The sequence below is a fragment of the Podarcis melisellensis genome (assembly GCF_964234715.1).
Source record: "Podarcis melisellensis genome assembly, chromosome: 2".
NCBI lineage: Eukaryota > Metazoa > Chordata > Lepidosauria > Squamata > Lacertidae > Podarcis > Podarcis melisellensis.
In genome coordinates, this window is record NC_138529.1 from 73,881,108 (window position 1) to 73,907,798 (window position 26,691).

Sequence of the window (26,691 nt, forward strand, 5' to 3'; positions counted from 1 at the left end):
AGGCCAGCCTCAAAAAATTTTTTCCTAGGGTCTCTGTGTTTACTGCAAGTAGACTTACCTGAAAGGGTGTGGTCCCACTTGCTAATACTACTCGAATCAGCACTTAGACCCTCAATGTATTTCAGATAAGCCTCAGAATGAAGAAGTCTTTGCGTCTTTGGTGGAGGGGAGACAAACATAGGAGTTGTTGGCTGCTGCATAACTTGCTGGGCTGCTGGATTTTGTCCAGGATAGGGAGGTGGGGCCTGCTGACCTGGTGGACCAAGGATACCCATCTGGAATAGTAAAGAACAATATCTTAAAAGGTCAAACATAGCCTGACGACTGTAGTATCTCACTGAACCAAAGATAAGTGGCGAACACTGTGTTTCTATAGATGGTTCCGTGAAAGGAAAGGGTATAACAACAAAAGCATCTGAAACATCCTTAAGGGAATAACGATTACCCTCAGGTGTGGTGAGAAATGTGCCTGTGCCAAAAAAATTAAACAAAATCTGTTTCATGTTGTTATATCAAGACAGTCTGAAATCTCCACAAAACAAATTTCACTTCCATGCACAACACATTCATACATATCATAGTTTTAACTGTTTGGCTATCTGGAATCTTACTTATTGATTTTTGGCGAAGATTACAGGGAATGGTATTGAGAGCAAAAGGAAGAAAGCAGGGCAAGAAATCAATAGTCATAAAAAAAGAACAAGGAATTGTTTGGAGCAGCTTTCCCCAATGTGGTGTCTTCCATATGCTTTGAACCAAAACTCCTATAATCCCTTAACATTGGTTGTAGTGCAAAGTATTTGGAGGGCTGGAGAAGGATGCTGTCCTCCCACCTATTCTCCCTCACCAGCACCGTTACTATCTGAGGGGATAGTTTATATCCTGTAACTCCTACATCATTAAATCACATGCCAGATGTAGTAAGGAAGCAGTATCAGAAAATAAGAGGAGCAATAAACTCACTGGGCTGTGGGAGGTCAATTTATTAAAAAACAAACCCTTTGAGAGTATGATTTATAGGATTTCCCTATGCCTATCTAAATCACTTACCTGCTGTCCAAAAGGACTTCCTGCTGAGGGGGCTCCTACCATGGAGGAAACGCTTTGACCTATAACACCTGTATTTCAAAATGTAAAAGAAAAAGGAAAAGGAGTATTACAGGTATTAAAATATGATCCCCTAAGTATTCTTATTAGAAGTAGTAACTTGTGTTGACTGACAGTTTGTGGTGTTTGGGGGGGGGGCTCCCATCCAAAATTATTTCATCTAGTAATAATCTCTTCTGTAGGCTCTGAGAATAACCTCACAAAGACTGCTGCTACATCACAGATGAACTAGTGAAGTTGTGCAGGCATGCTAGCTTATTGTGTTGGTGGCTGTTTCTTCATGTTTACAATTTATTCAGAACTAGCCTTCCTGGGGATTATAAGGATACAGTTTGGAATTTTGATCAGATATGCAGTCATTTCTATCCGACAATGACAGGCTTTCCTTGTTGAATAAATGGGTCTACTTTGTTGGGGTTTTAGTATTGCTTTTAAATGTATCTCGTTTTGTGCTTTTAACTATTTTTTAAAATCTTTTACGTGCAAATAGCCTTGAGATGGTTGCTTAGCGATTAATACATACATGATAATCATAGTAACACTGTTTCTGCAGCTAAGGAGACAAGGTGTTTTTAAAATAGAGAAACCTGGCAATGATAGTGAACATCCACGAGCACTTTATGGCTGTTCAAAGTTCAACAGCACGACAAGCCATAAAGAAACTATGGCACACATCTATATTCCAAAGCTATAGTTCATTTCTCACTGCAAATCCTCAAATTCTTGATTGCTGGATGTTAACTGTATACCCTAGCAGGCTTGAAGAAAAAAAAGGGATCTTAAAGGCAATTATTCATGTTCACAGATTTTAGGGGAACACTACTGTGAAATACATACTTAGAAATAAAGCAGGCAAATCACATTAGTTTTTGCCCACAGATTAACAGCTGAGCTTATCCACTGCATGCAGAAAAGGAGTATGATATACCATGTAAAAGTGAAAGAAAAATTTGCAGCAGCAAAAAGGAGAAGGGGGCAATGAACAAGGGTTCCATAACAGCCCCTGTCTCCCTATAAATAGAAGTTTAATAATTGGAAACAAAATATCTGTTTCTCTTAGTTAATGTTTCATTCATGGTTTTGGATAAATATTGATCCACATCACAAGAGAACATTTACTTTTAAGTATTTATCAAACCTGGATGAACTGTATGTTAAAGAACAAGCCTGTACCCACATTTCAACCTCTCCAGACACTAATACTCCCCTTGGCTGAAGCTTCAGTTTGCTTTGTTTAAAAATCTGGCTACAGGGTTTCATTTTTTTAAAAATGATTTGCTGTTAAATGAAGCTGTTTGAAATCAGGATGTGTCTATTTGAACTAATGGTGCACAAAGAAATAAAAAACTAACAGTATACTGGTTTAAGATCCATGTCTGGTAGTGAAATTGTCCGGTTCAACAAACAACATCACCTTCAACAGTTTCAGAAGGACTAGGAATTATGTGTCTTCAATACTCTATGTAACCGTTCAAGCCAGATCTATTTGACACTTTTTAAAAAAACTCATGCTAAAAATACAAGGGTATTTCCATGGTCAACTCCTTTGCTGCTGGATCAGTCACATTTGTTGCTCTGCCAACATGTATCATACATGCCAAGATGTTTGGCAAATATACTTTGTATATTTCTCAATGCACCTTGCACATCTAGAGAGCTAGACATACCTGGAGCATTCGACAAGAGTCAAGCAGTTAAGCTACAAATGCACAAGCTGCAAACATTTCCCACGGCAACTGGTTAAATGGGGTGAGAACAGAGAGGCGAGATAATGAGTGAATGAGGTCATTCTTACCCGGTGGTGGGATGCCTGGCATGCCTGGTGGAAGTTGGTGGGGTGGAGGCACCCCAGGGTGAAGTGGCGGCATGCTGCCCATGCTAATAATGCCATCAACTGGGCCCTGTAAAGTTGGCAGCCCTGGTGGATAGCCACCTAGCATGCCTTGAAGGACACAACAAATTGCAAACATGCATCAATGACATGCAAAATGATCAAAATAATAATTACATGCACTACCCACATATATGCACCTTCGGTACTGCCATACAACACTACAATTAGTACCTTGCAAAAATGAACATTGTTACAGTGCCAGATACCGTATTCGGAACAGATTAGTATTTAGCCTTTTGGCATTTTCTTCAGGAGGAAACCAACTGAGCATTTAGAATCATTAAGTGGTTATTATTACAAGCAAATGCAAAATGTTTTGTCAGTCATACGAAAGTATATATCACATTGCGACATGCACATTCAAAAATTCATGGGACAGCAATGTAGCTTAACAGAAGATGTATGTATACCAGGCATTCAGGTTGTTTATGGCTTTTTCACTTACACAGGATGTTAACCACTTACACATATGGGAAATTAATTTAACAATACTGCATAGATTGAGCTGCTTCCCATCTCTCACCTTCATTAAGGCCAAAAGACTACTAAAACAGAAGGTATATTAGAGAGAGAGAGACCTTATCTTTCATGTGCCATGACAGAAAAAACTTCATGGACGTTTTCATCAGGGAATATTCACTGCACAATCATCTTAAGTGCTCACATAGCTTATATATTGCTGCAAGTTACACTACTGGTAACTATAAAAAGCAATGTATTGCACAGTACAATTCTTCACCTTCAAGGCATGTTAATTTTAGCATACTATAGCAATGTAAACAAGGAATCATGTATTGTACTGAACAGAAGGCAAAATGGACAAGTCTCTTGACAGAAGAGAATCAAGGGCACTGAAAAAGAAAGAACACATTGCTGTGTTCGGGTGCCTTTAGAATAATCAAGGAGAGTTAACCGGGGGGGGGGGTATATGTAGGGTCTTCAACATAGAAAATTGGGAAAGGGAAGAGATAGGAGGTAGAATAAGAGGTAATATGAGAGATAAATGTTGGTGGGTGGTTAATGAGGGAAATGTGGGGGTTGTCTTTGACTGGGAAAAATGGGGATTGTTGGGTGAGGGGGACAATGAAGGTGACTGAAAGAAGTATTCTGAGATATTATGGAGAGAGAAGAAAATAAGGATTGATGGAGAAGAGTTCCAAGAGATATAGGTCAGTGCCCTGTGTGGGTGGGTTGGTGGGTTTTGGGGGAGAATAATGGAAAATCACTGAAGGTATTCTGAGAAAAATATGGCAGTTATGTCTGTGAGTTGCTTTGGGGGCTCTATATGAGGTCAAAGGTGGTGAAGAAATACTTTTTCAAGCATCACTTGATTATTTGCAAGGCTGGAACCAATATTGTGGATAATTTCAGGTAATGATTTATACATATTCAGACCTACCTACTGAAGGAAAGTTAAGTTTGGAAGTAATAGCTCTAATTTTATGCCTGTGTAACCTCACTTAAGAAAATTTAACATAAAACTAGTAAAACGAACAAGAATATTATCAACCCAAGTGGAGATATGTCACAAATACAGGTTTATGCTGTAAAAGCTACAGATCTAGGAATGCTACTGCCCTGTTATAGGAAAGAATGGGCATCTCCTTGAATCAACACCAGAGAGACAGATGTTCTTCTACAATGGTGCTGGCAATCCACCCGACAGCAAAGCGGAGGTCTGGCTTCTCAGTGAACCATTAAAAAATACATATTGCTTTCTAAAAACTTTGAAATGGCTTAATATTCAATCTCTACACAATGTATGCAACAAAAACTGAACTGAAAAGGAATTTATTTATTTTTTTACAAATGGAGCTGAGATAAAATGCAACATTTTTGGACTAGATTCTCAGCAGCCGTGACGAATCAAATTCACAGCAACAAATTAAAAACTAAGAACCAAGCTGTGTAAAATTTATTTATTTGGAAACATTCTACTGTAAATTGAGATTCCGTGTTGAACCATCAGGTGAAAACAACACTGGCTGCCATTCGATCACAATGATACTAGTGACTATATTCAGCATTTATATCACACACTTCAACTGTTCAAAGCATGTTGCAAACATTGTGCCAGTAATGTTTATAGCAGCCAAGTAAGTAGGGTAGTATATGCAGGATGGGGCTGTGAGCAGAGGATGAGAGGGAGTGGCTTTCTTCTCCCATCCTTCCATGGTTGATGGGAGATTTGAACCGGGGACTTTGGCTCACAGCCAAAAGCTCACTAGACAAAATGCTGCTCCAGCTCTTTCTTCAACTGATAAACTTCACTCAAGAAAACAAGAGGTGCAGTGAAACATGTTTAGCAAACTATTCATCATATCATGTAAATCAGTGGGACAACTTTCTATTAAAGACGAATAGTTCCCTGCCACTTATTCTCCTTTCCTTTGCAGTCTCCTTACCACTTCCTGGCCTGTTTCAGGGGGGTCCTTCAATCCCCTGGAACAGGTTTTTGCAGAGTGCAAGGGAAAGTGGAACCAAAATCTTACAGATCCCTGTTTCATGAGCAGAACGCCACTCTCAAACCTCTGAGTGCATCCCAAAGCTGCTCCCCCTTTTTGCTGCACTTACATGACATTACCCTGTAGAAATGTTGCAATTATTCCCAGAGAATTACATTAGTTGCTGATTTTTGAAGATATTCTTCAGACAAAGTAAGTGTTTCAAGAAAAGCTGTTTATAAACAGATCTGGATCAAAGTGAGGTGTAAGTTAAGATCACGTGGTGAGAAAAACTGGATATAAAACGGCATATTGGGTTTTTTAATGAGATGGTGATACTAAAAGAAAAATAAATTTAATAGATTATATGCTAGGTCCTATTAACAGACAATTCTGCCGCATTAAATATTATCAGAATAAAATGCCTTGCAATTTGTTTGCATGTAATGAAATGCAGGGTGCCTCAGAAAACACGTATTTAGATCCTGGTGAAGTTAATGTATTTATTTTCAAATACAGATTCAGAACATATGGAGACCTAAACTAAACCAAATCTACATACACCCTAATGCAAAATATTTATTCCTGTTCTTGTATCTGTTTTGCTCAGTTACAGAACTAGATAAGCTTGGATGCTTAAGACAGGTAGAGCCTTGACAAATTTGAATACACAAAACTAGGTTACATGGCTTGATAATCAAGTCCTATATGTAAAATTATCTAATAAAAACAGCTAGAGTTTAAGATGGAAATGAAAGCTTCTCAGCTCCTCCTCAAGGCTATGCCTTAGGAAGAGGAGGAGGAGGAGGGGAAACAGTATGAACTTGACACTCATGCACAAAATACTAAACTGTGTGGTTCAGCATTATGCCTGAACAATATAATTGCTTTTGAAGTATCACAGTTATGAAAGTGGATTGCAGTGTGGCATGGGAGGGCTTGCTGCTCAATTCATACAAACCCAAAATCCTGCAAAAGAAAAGAAAACCGCTTTGAGGTTTCCTACAATCAAGCGGTATATGCATTTTATGAAATAAATAAATGTTTTCCGATTCTCACTAAACACTGCTGCCAAGAACCCTAGCCAGTTCAACTGATGGATGAAATCAGTTCTCAAGTTAACCCTCACGTTAAGGCATCATATTACATTTTCTCACACTCGGAACGTGTCTAATGTTACTGATGACGTGCCACCTGAAAAAACCATCCACTCTTTCCCAAGTGTCCAGATTCTGCAGCGTTCAGAGGAAACAAAATAGAATTAACAGTACAAACCAGGAGCAAGTTTGCTGACCAGGGAATGAGCTGGCAGAGACTTCATCGGGATAAGACGGCATGCTTAGGATTAAGGGGTGCTACTTCTACCAGTGAGGGAAACATCTGTGTTTGCTTTGAACTTAAGGTTTTATGAGGTAAAGTTTAATAGTTGTTTTTTTCCTTTTTCACTACAAATAAAGTGACCCAAGAATAGCGTTCAGAGTTATGAAGGAGTTTGGTAAAGTGGATGAAGGGAAAAAAATGGTCAGAGCCCCTATTTGTTTTTTACCTGCAACAGGTGTCAACTGCGGATTGAGCATCCCCATTGGTGTTGGTGGCGGCACCACCCCCATTAGAGCCCCGACAGGAGTGCCTGCCCGGGGAGAGGAATTCTGCTGCTGTTGCTGTGCTGCTCGTTCTCTCTCCTGCTGCTCAGCAACCTTAGCTGCCCGCTCTGCAAAAGTTTTAGATTTTAGACTTTCAGTTCTGTTTCGTAACCCAGAATTTCAAAAAAAAATATTCTCTAATCACTGAAAAAGGACTAGTCAACATTGGCAACAAGTTTAGGCTTCAGTTGTGGGTGGGTGGGTGGGGAAATATACAGGCTATTTTTGAAAATGCAATACATAATTTTGTCTTGGTTTGGCTGCCAACAAAAAGACGATTAAAGAATCGACGCTGAAAGGGCCTCAAAAGAGTCAACGAAATGTGGGTCTGGATCCCGAGAACCAAGGCTTCCTCCAGCCTGCAGTCCTCTGTGCCCCCTAAAAGTTTCTGTTGAGGGTCGGGAGACCCTCTAATCAGAACAGAATGTGATGCAGGGGGCTACAGGAGGAAGTTGCTCCCAAACAGGTGAAGGTTTTCGAGGAGGACGCAAAGGAGGGGAGGGTGGAATGGGAAAGTCTCCTTCCGCAAACTACTTTCCATTGGTGGTTCTCAGAATCCAAGCTATGCGGTTTTAGAGCTGATGACCTTTTTAAAAGTCCCACCATCAATGGTACCATCAGATAGTAGCAGCTCTGCACTAACAAATAAGCATGCCATGACAGCTTGGCATAAGATACTACGTACCACATTTGCAATTCACAGCCTGTTAGGTCTAGATTCATTCTGTACATGCCAGTGGGCCTGTTCCAGAGTAGGTGAGCTACAGAGTACAGTACATGTCAACGGATTTGCTCTGAACCAAAACAAGTCTCCAGTTAGACTTTAATAGGGCCAGTATTCTCCCAATTTTTACCTCCATCTTTAACATAAAGCCCAGTGATTAGGAGGAGGGAAATTCTATTTTCCACCCATGGTTCTTCCAAACAAGCTTCTTCAGCTACCATGAGAACAATACATTTGTTAAATGTAAGAAAATCTGTTTGGAAGGCATTTTTTCCATCTATAAAGGAATTGTTCTAAATGTACACTCAAGAGGCTTGGCAAGCATAATGGTTTATCCTGAACTCCTGGGGGAAACTATCAAACAAATACAGAATCCCTTTCCAAGTTATTTCCCAGATCAAAAATGTAAATTTTGTTAGAAAACAACAAGAATGAGACAATTGCACAATTTGTCCCACCAAAAGACTAGTTTCCTAGCACAGCATTTCATATATCCCAGTTGCCCAACCAACTATTAATATTTTATGTAGACAAACAAGAAAAGCATGATTCTTTTTGCACCTTCTTTGATTTAGGAACAGAAATAATGCATCCAAACTTATATTTGGGGGACATGAAATTACAGGCATGATCAAAGAGCACAAGAGAAAATACACACAGATATGCAACTGCAGTAGACACAAATTATGTCTACTGTAGTATGTCTACTAGTAAGGAACAATCTAGATTACAAAGGAAGGTTATGTGACAGATTCCTCTGTGTGTGTATATGTATAAAGTTTAGGCATACAATATATGATTTATTTCATAACACAAACTCCTTAAAAGAGATCAAAAGGCAAATATTGTCTTCTGTTTTAACCATGAAAAAGACATTTAGAAGTATTGAATTTTGATTATTCATAGTAAATTCAAAAAGAAAACATTGCACTGAATTGGTTCTTAATATATACTCATTGGATTAATATTTCTTTTATCATGTAAATTCTAGAGACTTGAATTAGGACTATGTTCAGCAAAACAGCAGCCAATCTTTCAGCAATGGTTTTATTCTAAATGGTTTGTGTCAGATGCTAGCAGACAAGAGAACAAAAAATTGTGATATTGACAGAGCAATTCAACAGTACCAAGCAGACACAGGAGCTGAGCTTTGGAATTTCACTGTCAAATCTAGCAAACCCAGCCCCCAAACCTTCAAACATCACCTTGCAATCACTGGGTACAGTGAAATGTTAAGACATGAACCTTAATTTCTCATGTCAAAAAATTCTTGATTGTGCATATTTATTAATTACTTTGCTTATCAGGGAAGTTTGTCCTGCACAGCTTTTGACTGTTTAGTGCTTAAACATTCTGTTTTGAATTTGTGGTGGTTTAAAGCTCAAAGTTCCATTAAAATCCATTTTCACTGCTTACTGAATGGCGCTTATTCAGTACATAAACCCTGTATGAGTCTATTCTAAGATGCTCATTAAAAGCACTTAAGGAAAGAAATTTCCTTCTAATTTTTAATGCAGCTTCATACCAGATACTTTCCCTTTTGCCCATAAATCTATTTAAACAAAACATACAAAGCAAAATGCCCTCATCTACAAAGAAAGAAAAATCTGCCTTTTGACAAAAAGGGCTGATAAAATGTCAGTCTGAGAACAGAAATTTGTAATCAAATTATAAAGGACCAAAGTAGAAATACTTAAGAAAACTTTAGCACGGATGTCAATACCATAGTGTAGTCCCAAGCAAAATAAAAAGGGATATAATCATAATGGATAGGAGTGAACTTCAAAACGGCATGGTTTAAAGGGAAACTCAACATCATTGCTTTGAAAAATGTCAGAGACATTGCACTGGCTCAAAAAATTGTATCTCAGCTTAATAAACCGAGGTATGAACAAGCTCATGGGTGCATAATCAGCTCCTTTGCAGTTTGAATGAACAAACAAAGAATTATTCCATCCACTGTAGGTTAAATGGGAAACAATGGTTAATAGCTTCAAAATGAACCATGGCATTATCTTCTAGCTTGTTCTGAACCCATTAAACATAGTTTTCCAATACAAGCATGCTATGAAACTTCAGTCAAGGAGACTTTCTGGCTTGCACATTAGTGGATAGGGACTGCAGGAACAGCCAAACAACTTGTTCATCTCTTGGCTTATTAAACTAAGATATGATTGCCTGAACGTGTCCACATTTCTATGTGTCAGTACATGTAGGAAAGAACGAGAGTTTGAAAAAAAGGAAATGAAATGGAACCATCTATCATTCTAGCTCTGCAAAGAAATGATACAGCAAGCCCACAGTAAAGGAAAGTGAGATCCAATGACCAACAGCATTTAGTCTGAATATCAAACTTGCTTAAAAATGACTTCGTATCATCTTCAGAACTTAATAATTATTCCTAAATTTTTCTTTTCTAATGCTGCAATAAATACCTGAAAAACATTCTAGCCTACGAGTTTAGGACGATAAACATTTGGAAACATGCATCCTACAAAAGACATGCAGGCTTTAATGAAAACCTACCTGTGAGTACATGAAAGAGCTTGATTATTATAAGCTGACTATATTATTATGCTGCTCAGGGAGCAGAATAACAATTTGAGGTAGGGAAACAAAAGCACATCTGTTTGAGTTAAATAGCCGAAGACATTCTAATAAATGTATTTTAGTTGATTTATTAAGGACAAAATACATGCTTCTCTGCTCTGCTTTAAACTTCTTTAATTGCTTTGAACTCTCTGTAGTCCTTTCATTTTGTTTCTATGTATCTTCAGTATGCAGCATGTATTAGTGCCCTGATGTTAAATGCTGGGCTAGTTATCTGAAACCAGTATTTGAACTTCACTCTTGCAGCTCCTGGCTATAGGAATCATAGAATTGGAAGGGCCCTTGGCGGTCATCTAGTGCAACTCCTTGGCTCAATCCAGGATGAAACTACAACATTCCTGGCAGATGCCTGTCCAGCCTCTGCTTAAATACCTCCAGAAAAGGCGAAAGCTGGTCACCCCTCCAGCAATCTATTCCACTGTTGAGCAGCTTGCACTGGTAATATTAGTCAAAACCTACTTCTCTACAATTCCCATCCATTGCTCAACTTTTCACTCTGCTACTTCTCCTTTCCAGTTTTTCTCCTTCTCCCTATTCCTCTCTCAATCTACTTTAAGCCCACTTGCTTCCTTTAGATCACTGGTCTTAAGCTGGTGGGTTGGGACCCACTAGTGGGTCGCAGTCTGGTCCAAGGTAGGATGCAAACAGGAGCCCTACTATCATTGAAACATATGGTAAAAGATTAAGAAATGGGTTTCCAAATACATGTTTGGGTTAGATGTGGGTCCTGGGTCTGAACAGGTTGAAGATACCTACCTTAGATGACTTTCTTCTTGGGCCCCTGGCTTCTCCTTAGCAGGCAGCTCAGTCGGTCTGTTCCAGAGGCATCATCACCACTACCAATTCCCTCAAGTACAGTGGTTCTCAAACTCCCCCCCCCATGACCACTTGAAAATTGCTGATGGGCCACTTAACGATTTTACTGCCTCTTGCGGTAATTTCAATGTGGTGTGCTAAATGCCATAATCATTTTTAATTGTAGCGTATCTTTATGCTGTATTTTACTGCCTTATAATTTGCATTCCATAGAACTTCAATGAAATGAAATAAAATAAAATATAAAGAAAAGAAGCAATAAAATACCATTAAAAATCAGTAGGAATATTTAGCACCAACGTGCCATGGGCCACCTGAATGAAGCTTGCGGCCCACAGTTTGGGAACCCCTGTCTTAGTGCATTATAGGTTTCTATGGGATGAGCACTTATATATTTAAAGCTCCAAAGACAGAAATATAAGTTGCCTGCCCTCAAAAGGACACCGAGTCTTTTCTGAAAGGGCAAAAAGGTTTCACATCATTACACCTTTAATTTACCTTCATACTCTGCTTTCTTGGTTGCTTCCAAGTTTCTCCACTCTGTTCCAACAAGTCTACTGAGCTCTCCAAATGAATAATCTGGGTGCTGAGCTTTAATAACCGCTCTCATCTCACTACTAAATAGAATGTAACCACTCATGTTGATCTTCCTCTTCGATCCTTCCTTCTTTACACTGCCCTTGGCAGACTTGGGAGTGGACTATGGAGAAAAAATACACCTATGGTCATAAATGCGTAACAGAAAATTCTCAAGTTAGAAAGTGAAGGCTAGAGAACCTAACCCTCAATTTCTGACCTTTTTGTCTTCATGATCATAGTTTTAAGCTGATAATGGTACAGTCATACCTTGGTTTTCGAACAGAATGCGTTCCGCAAGTCCATTCGACTTCCGAAACGTTCAGAAACCAAGGCGCAGCTTCCTATAGGCTGCAGGAGCATCCTGCAGCCAATTGGAAGCCACAGAAGCTGTGTCGGACGTTCGGCTTCTGAGGCAAAGTTCACAAACTGGAACACCTACTTCTAGCTTTGCAAGTTCTAAGTTGTTCATGAACTAAGCTGTTCGGAAACCAAGGTATGACTGTATTGGATAATTTTCAATGAGGCAAGAGTATTTGGGTGGGCAAATCTGGGAAGATGGCTGCCATACCTAGGAATTGGTGGTTGCCTCTAGGGTTTACAAAACCTGGGCAGCACTGCAGTATATCTGCCATTAATTAATATTCTTCCAAATTACTTTTAGAACTTTCTAGAAACTGCAAACAATCCAAAAGCGACTTACTTCTTATTTGGTTACCCAAAAATTTTCATTTACATGACTTGCTGCACCACAAATCACAATTTCCCCAGCATTAAATGACATTAAATGAAAGACATAACTTGAAGTCACATGAGTTACAAAATTATTTGTTCTCAGTATATTTTAATTGATTTTACAAAAGTATATATAATATGTATTCGATAGATCTCCAAGCAGTTTCTTTTAAAAAGAAAAAAAATTGTATATTGACAAAGTAACATTGAAAATTGCATTTCTGGTATATAGCTCACTACAGTCAAAGCACGCATCTTTTCAGCAGAGGAGGAAGAGGAGTAAGGAAAGGTCTCAACTATGTGATTTTGCAAAAGACGTTACCTGTGGAGGAGTGTATGGCATTATATCCAATTCATTAGAAAGCGGACTCTGAAGTTGAGGCATCGTTGGCGCTTCTGTAACTTCACCTTCCTCTTCTGCAATCTCTTCAATCTCTTCATCACCTCCTTCCAGCTCAGCAAATTTGGCTTCTAGCTGCTGAATCTTCTTTTCCAGAAGGGGAGATGGCTCCTTCTGAGGAATTATGGGTTTCCTAAGAAAGTATTCCATATGAATAAAAGCCCTCTCTGCACAACATAGGATAGAATTCAATGCCACACTAAGGGGGATCCATTTGTATGCCAAGTAAAAACACCTGTGCTGTTGGAACAAGCTCTCCTCTCCCCCCACTGTACCCTGTCCTGGGGGGGAGGGGTCCGCCTGATCCTGCTGAGTTTTGGGGAGAGTGGTGGAGAGGAGAGGAAAGAATATCCTGTTGCACTAGTGGGACTCATGCTGGTTTCCGTTAGGGTGACAGCTTAGTTGAATCTGGCCCATAAATCCTAAATTCTGCTTTACAGTAAGTGTTGCATCAGGAAGAAGTAGGAACATATTAAAAAAATAAGTGGCATGTTTGAAAAAGGTAAGCAGCTGTTGTTTGAACCCAATTTTGAAACTGCACAGAATAATTATTTAGAAATCTTCCATGCAGTAGGTGCACACCACAAAGAACCGAATGGCTTTGGTAGCCAACTCAAATGTTAATGTTAAACTTTTCTAGCAATGAAATCAATTTTTCTAATTGCAAATCCTTCAATGAAAAGGATGTCGTTCTCTACAGCCCTTATCTAAAATGATAATATGCCTATTTTTGTGCAGTGATATTTTAAGTAAGAAATACATCTTGGCAGAAAATAAATAACTATATTCAAGTTCACCATTGTCTATTTAAAATACTGTTATGAGCTGTTGCTTTGGCCAGAGGGAGGGGGTGGCAGGATGTACGCCTGAGACCCTTCTAATTCCTGGACCCAATACAAATTGGATTTCTGGAATAGCCAAGCTAGCTTCCTGGTAAGGTAATGGCCCTCTATGTTCAATTGATCTGAAGATGCTTCAATTTATACCACTACTTTTTATAAAGGACATTTTTTCCTACAGTCAAATCAACTTAAAGATCTCTACCCCATTATCTCTGATAATGCTTTAAAAGCAAAAACATCGTACCTAAAGTAGTAAATTTCATCATCTACTACTTTTGCTGAAAGAGAAAACCTTTTCAATCCCTTAAATTTCTTCATCTGTTTGTCACTTTCATTATAGCGGCTTTCACAGAGGAGAACATCATTTTCAGAAATCTCAGTTGGCCTACAGGAGAGGAAGTCTTTGAAAGACAACACAGCACACTTTCCTGAAAGAGAGAAAAATAAAGTAGCAGCGTTTTCCACACTGACAGTTTGAAAGCGAATTTTTGTTAACAGGCCTGCATATTTTAAACCACCAAAAAGTTCATGACAATATACTGGCTCATCACACATAGCCTACAATGGAACACGTAAGCCTCATTCCAGTTCACATGTTGCATGTGACTAGGGACTCCTGCAGGGAATGCATCTCCTATGCACACTGACACATCCATGAAGTTAAATGGATGTGATGACAGCATTCATACATGGATCTCCTTTGCTGGATTGGGACAGTGCTTCCTTGCTGGATCTCTTCATGACAAATACAATCGTACCTTGGTTTTCGAACAGCCTAGTTCTCCCAAATGATCGAAACCCAGAAGTGACTGTTCCAGTTTTTGAACGTTCTTTTGGAAGCCGAACGTCCCATGGGGGTTCCACGGTTTCCGATTGGAAGTTGAACGGATTCTCCTCCACTTAACAGAGCCAATTTAATTTCACATGAACAAGAAAACCATTCACTTAAGAAAATTTAAAATAACTGTATGCACCATTGAAGACTAGTTAATTATTTTGTTCCAAAGCCTTTTTGCTTCTAGTAAAGTTGGCAATAATGTGATACAGTAGATTGAGTCAGCAGCAGCTGTTTAGGATGACCATAGTATTGCCAAGGGCCATACACAACACAATGAGAATGTCCTTATCTAGTAAACAACCTACTGGATTTCAAAGCACATTTATTTTCCTCTGTTACTAGTTCTAGAAGAATAAAAAGGGCTTTAACCCCCCCCAAATAAATTTATCATACAGAATTTATTATGTACTAGATACTCAGGTTTCATGAGTTATGTATACCATATCCTAACATGAAACATAGCAAAAACATGAAAAAGAAATGGAAATGATAGAATTGGAGTGATTCCCCCAGCCCCCAACTGTACTGTTCATTCAAAACACAAAAGTTATAGCAAAAAACATCAATACTATTTGGTTACCTAGAATGCATGTCATGGGGCAGGTCTCTTCTAAGTTACTCAAAAACACTTCCTTCTTGTAGAACATTTTAGTTGGCTCATGTTCAGTTTCCTCTGGGTGTATAAAGATTGGACCAAAGAAATAGGCAGCTCCATCTCTTACCCACATTTTTTCTATTCTGAAAAACAGAAAAAGATTTGCTTCAGAGTATCCCAAGATAATCGCCAAGTCCAAAATCGAGCCATTCTCCCCAATTACTTTACGGTTTTATTAATCTTTTCTTTTGTACATGAAAGACTTGAAACAGTTGTCAATGGTGCAACTATATTTATAGAGAAAAGGGTTACCTGCCAACTCGCGGTCGGACTAGACCGTGTGATTTTATGAAGACGCAATCCCCAACCTTCAGCCACATGTCATTGTAACAAAGCTGTTCATAGTAGTGACACCCAGGTTCTCCATTTGCCATTTCTACTGGAACATCTTCTTTGTCCTGTAAAATAAAGGCAGACTTAAGAAATGGGACTCTTCTTAAATAAAATGGTACGTTAGGTACTCAGCCTCACCCAGAAGCTACTTGCATAAGCAGGGACTGTGACATCCAGACCCCAATATCTCCTTTAATATGCCATTCAGCATAGCAATATGGCCACTGTTTGATCAGTGGGGTGCAAACTTTTCAGCTTGCCAGACCGAACAATCCTGACTCCTTTCCCTCCCTCACAGTTCTGGGGATTCTCCTGAATATGAGAGGTAGAGCTCAGTGTCATCCACATACTGGCGACGCTTTAGTCCAAACCTCCAAATGACTTCCCAATGTAATTTCATGTGGCTGTTAGATGTGTATATGGAAGACCCATGTACAAATCAGAACTGAAGCAGGTAAAAGCATCAGCTATTCATTCCTAAACTGATAAACCATTTAAAATACCTACAGACAAGCAGAAAAGTCAAAGCATTTAATGGCCAGCTCTTCAAACACGCATACCTTTTCAAGGCTAAGGGCGTGGTCTCCCACTTTGATATCCTCAGACATTTCAGTGTGCTTTTCCTCATCAATTTTGTCTGTATTCGCAAATACCGAGGCAACACGAACCACAGGCAAGGGCACGTCTCGAGGAACAAATCGTACAGAGCTAATTGGCATGGTCCATAATTTAATCTTCTTAAAGGACTTGGTCTTCGCAGAATAACGTGATTCGCAGACGTAAACGTCTTCATCTCTAAAGTTTTCTGGGCATAGCTTAAAATACTCCTAGTCAATGGGAGAAAAGGATCATTCAGGAAAAAAATAGCTCATCTTGAAGACACCTAAGTTCAAAAGCCATTGTTTGTGGTGTTTTCTGGAGCAGGCTCAAATGGCCACCAATGTCCTGTAAATCTGGAAGCCCACAAGTTCCTACCAGGTTGCTCTGAGGTTCTTAAACAAATGCTTTCCCTCTCTACTTTACATGCTCTATAGACCTGCAGACCTAGGTAGTCTCCCAAGGGTACAGAAATCATTCCCTTATCTTTCAGTGGCCTCATTTCATTTCCCAACTGATAAGCATTTGACTACTTGAAGAGGGCATGATGGGGAGAAATTTAACAAAACAGAAAAATTATCTCTACCACAACAAAACACAAATATTTGATGAGCATAGTGTTCATCCAGATACATAACAGAACATTTAGTCTATTCTCACCTTAACAAACATGACCACACATTTGCCAAGAATTTTGTTCACGGGGACTTTGTTGTAATAATCACTTTTAAATACTTCTTTCTCCAAAAACTTTCGGGTTGCAAGATGGAATGTTTCATTTGGTCGGTAAAACCAGCAGCCGTACAACCATTTTTCTCCTAAAAACAAGAAAGTTTTGTGATACAAAACAACTATAACAAGTTATAAACTGATCCGCGGATCTTCTGTGGCGATAAAATGGCTGAGATAGTGCTAGTTTGTGTCTGAATCTTTGTTCAGGGAAAGTGCATTTTAAAGTCTAGACCTGCAAAACTGTGGGACAGTTTCTCTTTGCATATTGTGATTGCACAAATCAAAGACAGACCGTAACCCTCAATTTTTTGAAAACTGAAGTTCACAAAATAAGACATTTGAGAAAGGATGACATGCTGGTTGTCATTTGTGCTGCACAGAACAGAATGGTGGCTGTACCACCAGTTAACATGGCAATCACAACAGCAGTGCTGTGGGGGGAGAGAAACATGACTCTTTGTTCTTAGTGAGAGGTGTCGCACTATGCTTGGGGTACAGATGTGGCCTTGAGGCATATGGGCATAGCATGGCTCTGCGCTTGTAGCTCAGCCACAATCACCACCTGTGTTCTTCCCTCAGGTTTCCACTAGTTGTCCTGGGGGCAAAGCTAATCAGAATGAAGCAGAACTGTCTCCTCTCAGATCCACTCGTACTGCTGCATCAGGCAGGAGGAAAAACTCAGGGAAATGGACCTGCTCCTACAAGTTTTACTCTTACCTGTGTCAGCTGACGACACGTGACTTGTGTTATTGGCTACAGTGCCCCACAAAATGAATTGTTAGGGATCACCCTACAATCAGCCAGTGCTGTCCTGCATTGAATTATTTCAATAATCTATCAGTTTGTTAGGGAAATCTCATGGTAGTGGTTCTATTGCCACTTAATGAAATATGTATTGTGTTTACAGGAGCAGGTATCTGGATATAAGACAGGGCATAGGACAGCTGCAACCACCAGCATTAAGAAGACAGTCTTTCTTACCAGCCGAATCCTCCCACAGTCGTTCAATGCAGACTATGTGAGGTTGCAAATTGGCTTCTGCGGGTTCAACATACACATAATCCCCAACGTGATACATGCTGTTCTTAAAGCTGCAATCCTGGCTGTATGTCCTGTGTAAACTAGACAGTCCTGATCCTCCAGAAGAATCTTCACTCTTTTCAGCTTCTTATTCAACATAAAAGAAAACAGTGGGAATGACTTACAGTCAGTTTAAAAACACAGGACTGCTCGCCTTGTAACACTTTACACACCAAGAATCTTTCCTGTAAAGAGTGACCATTTCCTCTTAGAAAGCATTCCTGGCACCAGCCATATCAAGCAATATCCCCCATCACCATGCAATGCAAGGGAGAGGCGCTATTCTTGCCACACAAGGAGTAAGACAGATTCTATCCCCCCAAGTTATTATTATTATTTTATTAAATTTGTATACTGTCCTTCATCTATAGCTCTCAGGGAAGTTCACAACACAAAAATACAAGATAGAAAACATAACAAAACAAAACAAAAACAAACCAATAAACAACCCTCGCACAATGTATTTAAAAGGGTAAAGGTAAAGGTAAAGGTACCCCTGCCCGTATGGGCCAGTCTTGACAGACTCTGGGGTTGTGCGCCCATCTCACTCAAGAGGCCAGGGGCCAGCGCTGTCCGGAGACACTTCCGGGTCACGTGGCCAGCGTGACATCGCTGCTCTGGCGAGCCAGAGCCGCACACAGAAACGCCGTTTACCTTCCCGCTGGTAAGCGGTCCCTATTTATCTACTTGCACCCGGAGGTGCTTTCGAACTGCTAGGTTGGCAGGCGCTGGGACCAAGCAGCGGGAGCGCACCCCGCCGCAGGGATTCGAACCGCCGACCTTTCGATCGGCAAGTCCTAGGCGCTGAGGCTTTAACCCACAGCGCCACCTGCGTCCCATTTAAAAGGGTACTGGATGTTAATTAGCCAAAGGCCTGGTTAAAGAGGAATGTTTTTGCAAGAAGCACGCCCTGATCACTGAAATGGGCCCCCAAAGAGGGGTGAGGAGGGAAGAATGAGCAGGAAGAAGGCATTTCAGACTTGGCAGTGTATTCAAAATGGTGTGGCAAGGTGGGAAGGGGGCCTGCGGCCAGTTGTACCATCAGGACTTTGGGCAGACGTCTAGGGCCCCACATAGCAACACGAGCGTAAGGGTTCCCAAGTGCAGCAGGTCTGGCTTACCACATTTTGAAATGAAGTAATGCATATAATTGTTTAAAAAGCTCCCAGCTCACATGCATATAGTATCAAGAGTATATAAATTACTAGTGCTTGTGACACTCCCCTATTACAGTGATCACTGTTGCCGGTGATACTAATATAATCACTACACTCACAATATATTTACCATGTGCAAGACTTGCAATTTACCAGCTGAGTTGGCAGCTTTGAGCTCTGCTGAACAGTACTTCCCTCATGACTGAATTACACGTAGGGGCAAGCACATCTGAATAGTTCAGTGGAGGCGGTGTAGGAAACACACATGTTGACAACCATCTGACCAATTACTTTTCTACATTTGACGGTATCTTAGTGGGGAAGATGACCCAGAAGGGTAGATTGTAAATTTGGCATTTTCCTTGTCTTCCATCAGAGTGTGTCAAGGCGAACAAGAGAGCTGAATGACACAAATGTACAAATCAGCTCATTTATGAATTCATTTTATACTGCCCATCCTCTCTCAAGCAATGCTGATAATGCTGGAGAAGATTCACCTACGTCTCCTTTCAGTGAGTATCTGCTAAATGAAGAGTGACAATGTGCAGCCATTTAAATTAAGTACAATTACCTCTCTTCTCTTCTTCTCTTTTGAGTTTGTCTTCTTCCATTTCCTTAGGAAGCTTTTCCTTCTTCTCTTTTTCGACATCGTTATGAAGATGCTTGGTAGTGTAGCTGAGGGCTGGTGACAACAGGATCTCGCCATTCTTGCAGAGTTCGTCACGGATTTTGATAAAGAACTGTTGAAGTTCCACTGCATCCTCATAAATCTCCGAATCCGTCCTTTAAAGAAAAGAGAAACTGCATGAAATGACAACATACACAAGGTAACTGTAGAAGAAGCATGAATGTGTCATGGAAAAAAAAAAAAGAAATTTCATTGTTTGCAACTGATTTCCTCCCCCCCCCCCCCGACCCTGGTTTGGATGTCATGGAAAAGTGTGATTTAGTAAGCCAGGGTAGAAGTGCAGAAGGGGAGGAGGGAAAGGCAAGCTGAAAGTGCAGGGGCACACGGCTCATTCTCAGGACAATAAACAATGGTTTAATTGGCTAGAGATTGTGACAATTCCACTGGGCCAAAGTCTTGCTATATCACAGGCGCAGGCAAACTCGGCCCTCCAGATGTTTTGGGACTACAACTCCCATCATCCCTAGCTAACAGGACAAGTGGTCAGGGATGATGGGAGTCCCAAAACATCTGGAGGGCCAAAACATCTGGAGGGCCGAGTTTGCCTATGCCTAGTATATCATCTCAAAATCTGCAGTTCTCATATCATGCAGTAGTATAAGTTGCTTTTTTACATTTCTCTAAAACTTGTAGTACTATTTAGTGTATATATATGTTAGATAATCATCTGGCTTTTAGCTAACTAAAACATACTTGCATATTGCAAAATCAATGAAGGTACCTTTCTGAAGAATTACCTTTCTGAGACATTAAAGGTACTAAACATTAAAGGTAACAAGCAAAAGCTATTTATGAGGCTGTTAATGGAAAGTGATTTCATGCCTCTGGAATAGGAGTCCAATCCCGCACTAGTAACTTACAGACTCTTGTATTAGTATCACTGGCAACAGTGATCACTTTAATAGGGGTGTGTCACAAGCACTAGTAATAATAAAAAAAATTGTCCAGTAGCACCTTAGAGACCAACTAAGTTTGTTCTGGTATAAGCTTTCGTGTGCATGCACACTTCTCAGTTGGTCTCTAAGGTGCTACTGGACAATTTTTTATTTTTATCGCAACTATGTCAGACCAGCACGGCTACCTACCTGAATCAAGCACTAGTAACTTAAGTTACTAGAGAGGTTGATAAAGGTAAAGTTTTACTCACCGGTTCATTCTCCTTGCCCGCTCCAGCACTTCAAACATCTGCTCTTGGAACAAATCCAATCTCCGGTAGCGGTTATTTTCCACATTCTTTCGTATGATATCAAAAGTCAGGGGTGGCTTGTTTGGGAAATTAGGATCAACACCAGGAATTTCAGCTAAGGAGTCACTGTAGCACCTGCCTTCATCATCCTGATGACTCATTACAGAGACAAAAAGGTTATGTATAAGTTCCTGGATCAGGAGTGTTACATTTGGGACATGAGAATCTTCATCTCCTTCTATGTCTCTTCTAGTTTCTAGCAAAACTTTGTGCAGCACCAAAGCATCTTTGTAAATCAAGGATTCTGGCTCATTATAAGTGCAGGCATTATTGAACATCATTACAAAATCTTCAACCATGGCATCAATGTCCTGATACTTGTTGGCCATCATGTGACTTCTGATCTTCTCCATATCAACCGGCTTTTTAATTGTCAGGTAGTAGTCAGGAAGCTCCGATCGAGATGGAAGTCGCAGGAAAATGGCACTAAGCCTTCTCCCTCGCTTATCTGTATAGTTCTTCACCGCTTCGTATACTTCATTAAGTTTCTGTTGCATTGGAGTCATATATTTTGATTTTTTAGGGGAGATGCCAGTCTTTCTACCTAGAGGAACAAAATTTAAAGCTAGACAAAAAAAAGCCAACATTCTTGTGGCTTCAGTTACTCAAATACTAATCTGGGTATATCATGTAACATTAGACACATGCAATTTGATGTCTTTCACATCATAGCTCCTTCCCAAGACTTTTGTGCTTTTTATTTTCTCTCGTAACAATATGAAAACATCAGAATTTCTCTGTCTGCACCTCTCTCTCTCTCTCTCTCACACACACACACTCACACACCATGGAAAAGGAAGTGTTTTGCAGAAGGAATCTGGAGGGCAACAGTGGACTCGAAGCATCTGGAGAGTCATGTGAAATAAGGCTAGGCTACAGGTCCTCTCTACAGGGACGCGGGTGGCGCTGTGAGTAAAACCTCAGTGCCTAGGACTTGCCGATCGTATGGTCGGCGGTTCGAATCCCCGCGGCGGTCCGAGCGCCTGCCAACCTAGCAGTTCGAAAGCACTCTTAAATGCAAGTAGATAAATAGGGACCGCTTTATAGCGGGAAGGTAAACGGCGTTTCCGTGTGCTGCGCTGGTGTTGGCTTGCCAGCTGCAGCTTCGTCACGCTGGCCACGTGACCCGGAAGTGTCTTCGGACGGCGCCGGCTCACGGCCTCTAGAGCGAGATGAGCGCGCAACACTAGAGTCGGACATGACTGGCCCATACCGGCAGGGGGTACCTTTACCTTTTACAGGTCCTCCCAAGCAGAACCTAACATATTCATATTGCTTATGTCAAAATCAAAAGGCACACTCTCAAAGCTTTGTTGGAACAGGGCTTTAACGAAGAGAATTGTGTGTGTACCGGGAGATTCCTTATAATAACTTTACACAGAGCACTACACAGAAAAGAATGCCGAAGCCTCTTTTCCTCGCTGCCCCATAGATACACTGGAAACCCTGGATCATGGCCAGTGACTGCTAGTCCCAGCACAAAAAACTTTTCTGCATATAAAACATTCTTCATTTATTTAAAGTAGTTTTCAAATCCCAGAATAAACATCTTGCACAGCAAAACCATTTCAGTTTTTAGCAAAACAGCCCCAGAAGCTAACAGGGCTACCAATTGCAAGAGGTTACGGTAATAATGGTTTACAGGACATGAGCAGTGTTCAAAACTCCCATTGTTTTAGGTGCATTTTGTGACAGGGAATTTCATTAGCGCAAGCAGTTTCTGAGCTCTGGGCGCATGTACTGCCCTTAAGATTTCAGATTAAGACTGCAGAGTGGAAGGAAAGGAGGACCTTTTTCTGTCTCCCCACTTCCAGCTACTCTCTGAAGACTAGAGAAGAGACTCTCTTAAGAATATTAGGGGTGGGCAAGGGAAGAATATGTGAAAAATGAACATAATATTTAAGCTGCAGTTCATTCATTTTCAGCTTTGCGTTCTTGTTATTAAAAAAGCGTGTGTAGACATTCCGTTTTTGCACCCATAACCTAGGTTTAAGGTACCATTCAGCTCCTAGCGTTCATATCTCAGTTTCAAACACTGTATATGTGCTGGTCTTAGATGCTTCTATACTTCTTACTATTCTTACAACCCATAGTCAACAATACATAGTAAGCCAAGCATTCTCGGTTCTTTTTTCTTTGATATACTGTACAGTTTGTCTTTTAAAACAAAGCAGCACAAAAAATCTGCAAAAAATAACCCCACCGACCATATGATCTCCAGCAGTGGAGTAATAAAGCATAATGATTTGGGCCTTGCACTGTGCAAAAATACAAAATGAAAACCTTCCTGCACAAAATCAGTGCTACTCTAGAGGAAATGGTAAGGGCCATTGCTCTATTACTAGTTCTGTGTTGTTGTTTTTAGAAAACAACATGATATTTCTGCAGCAACTTTTGATGAAGATCACAAAGTACTTTACATCTATTAATATCACATGGCTCAGTAGCAATCTAGAAACTGGGGAGAAAAAGAAGAACGATATGTTGCAAGAGGCATATGTGGGAAATATATAACTTCTCATGCTGTTCCCCAAATCTAACAACATTTCAGCTTTTACTGTTTCTCATGTTACAAAAGCTTAGAACAGTGCTTTAACACTTCTACCCTATTCAGGGTCAGACTGTCTCTTTCTTGGCATAAATGCTCTGACACAGTTCAGTTTAGGACACCTTTGCTCAGGACTCAATTATATTTTAAAATCTAATAAATATTTTGTCAAATTCAGTCTGTATTTCAGAAGCAGATGAAATGTTGCAAACTACTCAGCTTAATAAGACTGCAATCTGTTAACATTTTATATTTCATTTATCAGGCTTGGGAATTTACAACAGTTCCTTACTTAATTTCAATTTAGGGGAAGCAACCTCATCATCTTCAAGCAGAGGTCCCAGCTCTTTCCTCTTTTCTTTAAGAATCTTCTCCAAGATATGAGCATCATTGTAAACCTATTCATCATGAAAATATTTATAAATAACAAACAGCAAATGGCTATTAGGATTTTACTTTTTGTTCTAATTAAGAATGAGGAAGTGCATTTGGTAATCTTGTTAACATGACCCAAAGCGCCTACCTAGAATGAGCTACAACATTCACATAGCAGCAGGGAAAGCTCTATCCCTACACAAAGAAGATATAGGATCAGGGCCATCTTTGCCATTAGGCAGAAGGTCATCCATAAATGCACTGGATTCCGGAATATGTAATGAGCCACCTAAGTGGGGCACAACCCTCTCTTCCATACGCCTCTCTTAAAGGCACGGGAAGCTCCATTAACCATAAGGTTATATATGCAAGGCAGGGAAGAGTTTATCTCTGGCATGCCAGATCCCAGTATTGCTAATTCATCAGTATAAGAAGTTAGTTTATTAGCTCCTGGTGCTCCACTTTCTCAATATTGTTTAGCGTCCTGGCAAAACTACACACAAAATATCTCCAACCCACAATAGGGAAACCACTAATTGATAGTTCGAAAATTATGCAAAGGCATTTCTCTGGTCTCATAATCCACTCCATCTCAAGGTCTCATATTGATCATGGTATTTTTTTATGGTATCCTTTGCCACCCAAAGGTGAGTCTGAATAATATTTGGAGGCTGCTTTACCCAAAAGCTAAGGACAAATATTCATTTTTGCTCTTTTGTATGTGGAGATGGACATATTCTACAAGGTAAGCAAGGAGCATGCATATAAACTGCTATAAAGAAATTTCACAGCTCATACTTTTAGAAAACCAAAACATACTGTGAAATTCATTTAATGAAATATCAGCATAAGCAGAGGGACGCATGAGTGACAGCTATACAAATCTGGTTTGAACTTTCCTGAGAACGTACCTGTGAGCCTTCTTCATTATAATGCCTTGCGTTTCGAAACATTAACCTCATATCTTCTATCATAGACTCTTCCCCAACGTATTTGTCACTGCGAATATTGTGCTCTATTGTTTTTAAATCCATTGGCTCCAAGATGATTTTGTAATAATCTGGATAGTCTTTTTTGGAAGGTTTCACCATGAACAGCTCACAAAGTCTTCGGCCGGTGCCAGGCTCTCGTGCCTCAAGAACAACATTGTACAAAATTTTCATTCGCTGCTTCTTTATGTTCTTTTTGCTGTTAGATTTGAAAGGGGGGGGGGAGGGGAATACTTATTTATTAATTTCACCACCTATGTTCTCTAGGGGTTCACAGCCTCTTAAATTCAAAATCGAATGAAGTTTACCAATAATAATAAATCCAATAATATCAACAACAATCCATTAGAAAACATTTAAAACTGTATAGAACAGGCATATCCAACTCCCAAGAGACTGCGATCTACTCCCAGTATAAAAAAAACTGGCAGTGATCTACCCTTTGTCATTGGAGGGAGGAGGAGCGCCGTGAGGTGGGTGGATTAGCCAGAGTTGTTGAGCTTTTGGGGGGTAATATTGCACAGAGCTCTTCAATTTTTATTTGTTAGCTTTTGGTAAACTTTATTTAATCCCACGATCGATAAGGGTCCCGCGATCTACCAGATCAGCTGGGGATCTACTGATAGATTGTGATCTACTGGATGGACATGCCTGGTATAGAACAACAGCTTAAACTTTACACCAGCACAAAACCAGAAGGGGCAACTTGAATGAGAGAGCTGAATTACCACCAAAACTACCATTAAAAGGCTATTATAAAGGTAGTGGTGGGAGGGATGGACAGGAAGCTTTTCACCTGGTGCACAGCCACCAGGAAAGTGTCTTTGGGGAGGGCATGGAATACATGAAGTGCCACCACTGAAAAGGCCCTCTCCCTGGCAGACGCCTGCATTACCACATTAAGCAGGGGAACCTGGAGAAAGGTATTGGATGAAGATCTTCAAAGTCTTGGTGGGAATACCTGGGGAAAGGTGTTCCTTCAAGCAGCCTGGCCCCAAGCCACTACGCAGTGGCAGCTGGTGGCACTCACATGACTGCTGTTCACTGGGAGGTAGAGGGGGAAGTGCAAGGTCAGCGCAGCGTAAACAGGAGCACGGGATTGGTTGCACAGGAGCACTTGCAGAACATCAGCCTCACCCTTCCACCTCGCAGTAAGCAGCAGTGACACAGGCGACAGGAGGTCAGATGAGTGCCACCGCCTCCTTGTTGATCACTGCTGCTGTGAAACAGACCACTGCTCTGTTAAATGCAGTGGCAGCAAGATGTAACATGGGGGAGAGGCACTTCACGGAGAGGTTTCCTAAATCACTCTGTGAAGCGCCTGCCTCCCCCCTGGTTATAGATGACTGCAGTGAGGTTTCGCAGAGCAATCTCTGAAGCTCTCCTCTCCTTTAAAAGGGGTTATGGCAAGCAGGGAGGGCACAAGTGATGAGGTGGGCGAGTTACAATTTCTCTGCTTCATGACCACCCAGGTACCAGGCTGGTTGGTGCTACAAATAGAAAAACTGTTAATACTGCAAAGATTAATATTGAACACTTTTAAAAATCATGCTCTGACAGATTTAATACAGGCTTCCTCAGCCCTCCAGATGTTTTGAGACTACAGTTCCCCTCATCCCTGACCACTGGTCCTACTAGCTAGGGATCATGGGAGTTGTAGGC

At 40.4% G+C, this 26,691-nt stretch overlaps 1 protein-coding gene across 17 annotated transcripts in view; it reads right to left on the reverse strand.

Annotated features, from left to right (window-relative positions):
- The window catches only part of PBRM1 (polybromo 1), a 56,480-nt gene that overhangs the window by 6,271 nt on the left and 23,518 nt on the right, over window positions 1–26,691 (reverse strand). For 5 of the 17 annotated variants that reach the window (XM_081900207.1, XM_081900212.1, XM_081900211.1 and 2 more), the window contains exons 15-30: window positions 24,952–25,228; window positions 23,958–24,063; window positions 21,019–21,682; window positions 19,755–19,966; window positions 17,928–18,113; window positions 16,875–17,032; window positions 16,178–16,444; window positions 15,537–15,682; window positions 15,210–15,367; window positions 14,036–14,219; window positions 12,872–13,082; window positions 11,737–11,938; window positions 6,992–7,156; window positions 2,903–3,049; window positions 1,051–1,118; window positions 59–275 (exon numbers count right to left, since the gene is read on the reverse strand). In XM_081900207.1, coding sequence (XP_081756333.1) covers window positions 59–275; window positions 1,051–1,118; window positions 2,903–3,049; window positions 6,992–7,156; window positions 11,737–11,938; window positions 12,872–13,082; window positions 14,036–14,219; window positions 15,210–15,367; window positions 15,537–15,682; window positions 16,178–16,444; window positions 16,875–17,032; window positions 17,928–18,113; window positions 19,755–19,966; window positions 21,019–21,682; window positions 23,958–24,063; window positions 24,952–25,228 — 3,368 coding nt within the window. The remainder of the gene's footprint in view (window positions 1–58; window positions 276–1,050; window positions 1,119–2,902; window positions 3,050–6,991; window positions 7,157–11,736; window positions 11,939–12,871; window positions 13,083–14,035; window positions 14,220–15,209; window positions 15,368–15,536; window positions 15,683–16,177; window positions 16,445–16,874; window positions 17,033–17,927; window positions 18,114–19,754; window positions 19,967–21,018; window positions 21,683–23,957; window positions 24,064–24,951; window positions 25,229–26,691) is intronic. The other 12 variants (XM_081900216.1, XM_081900215.1, XM_081900213.1 and 9 more) reach the window with 8 other exon arrangements.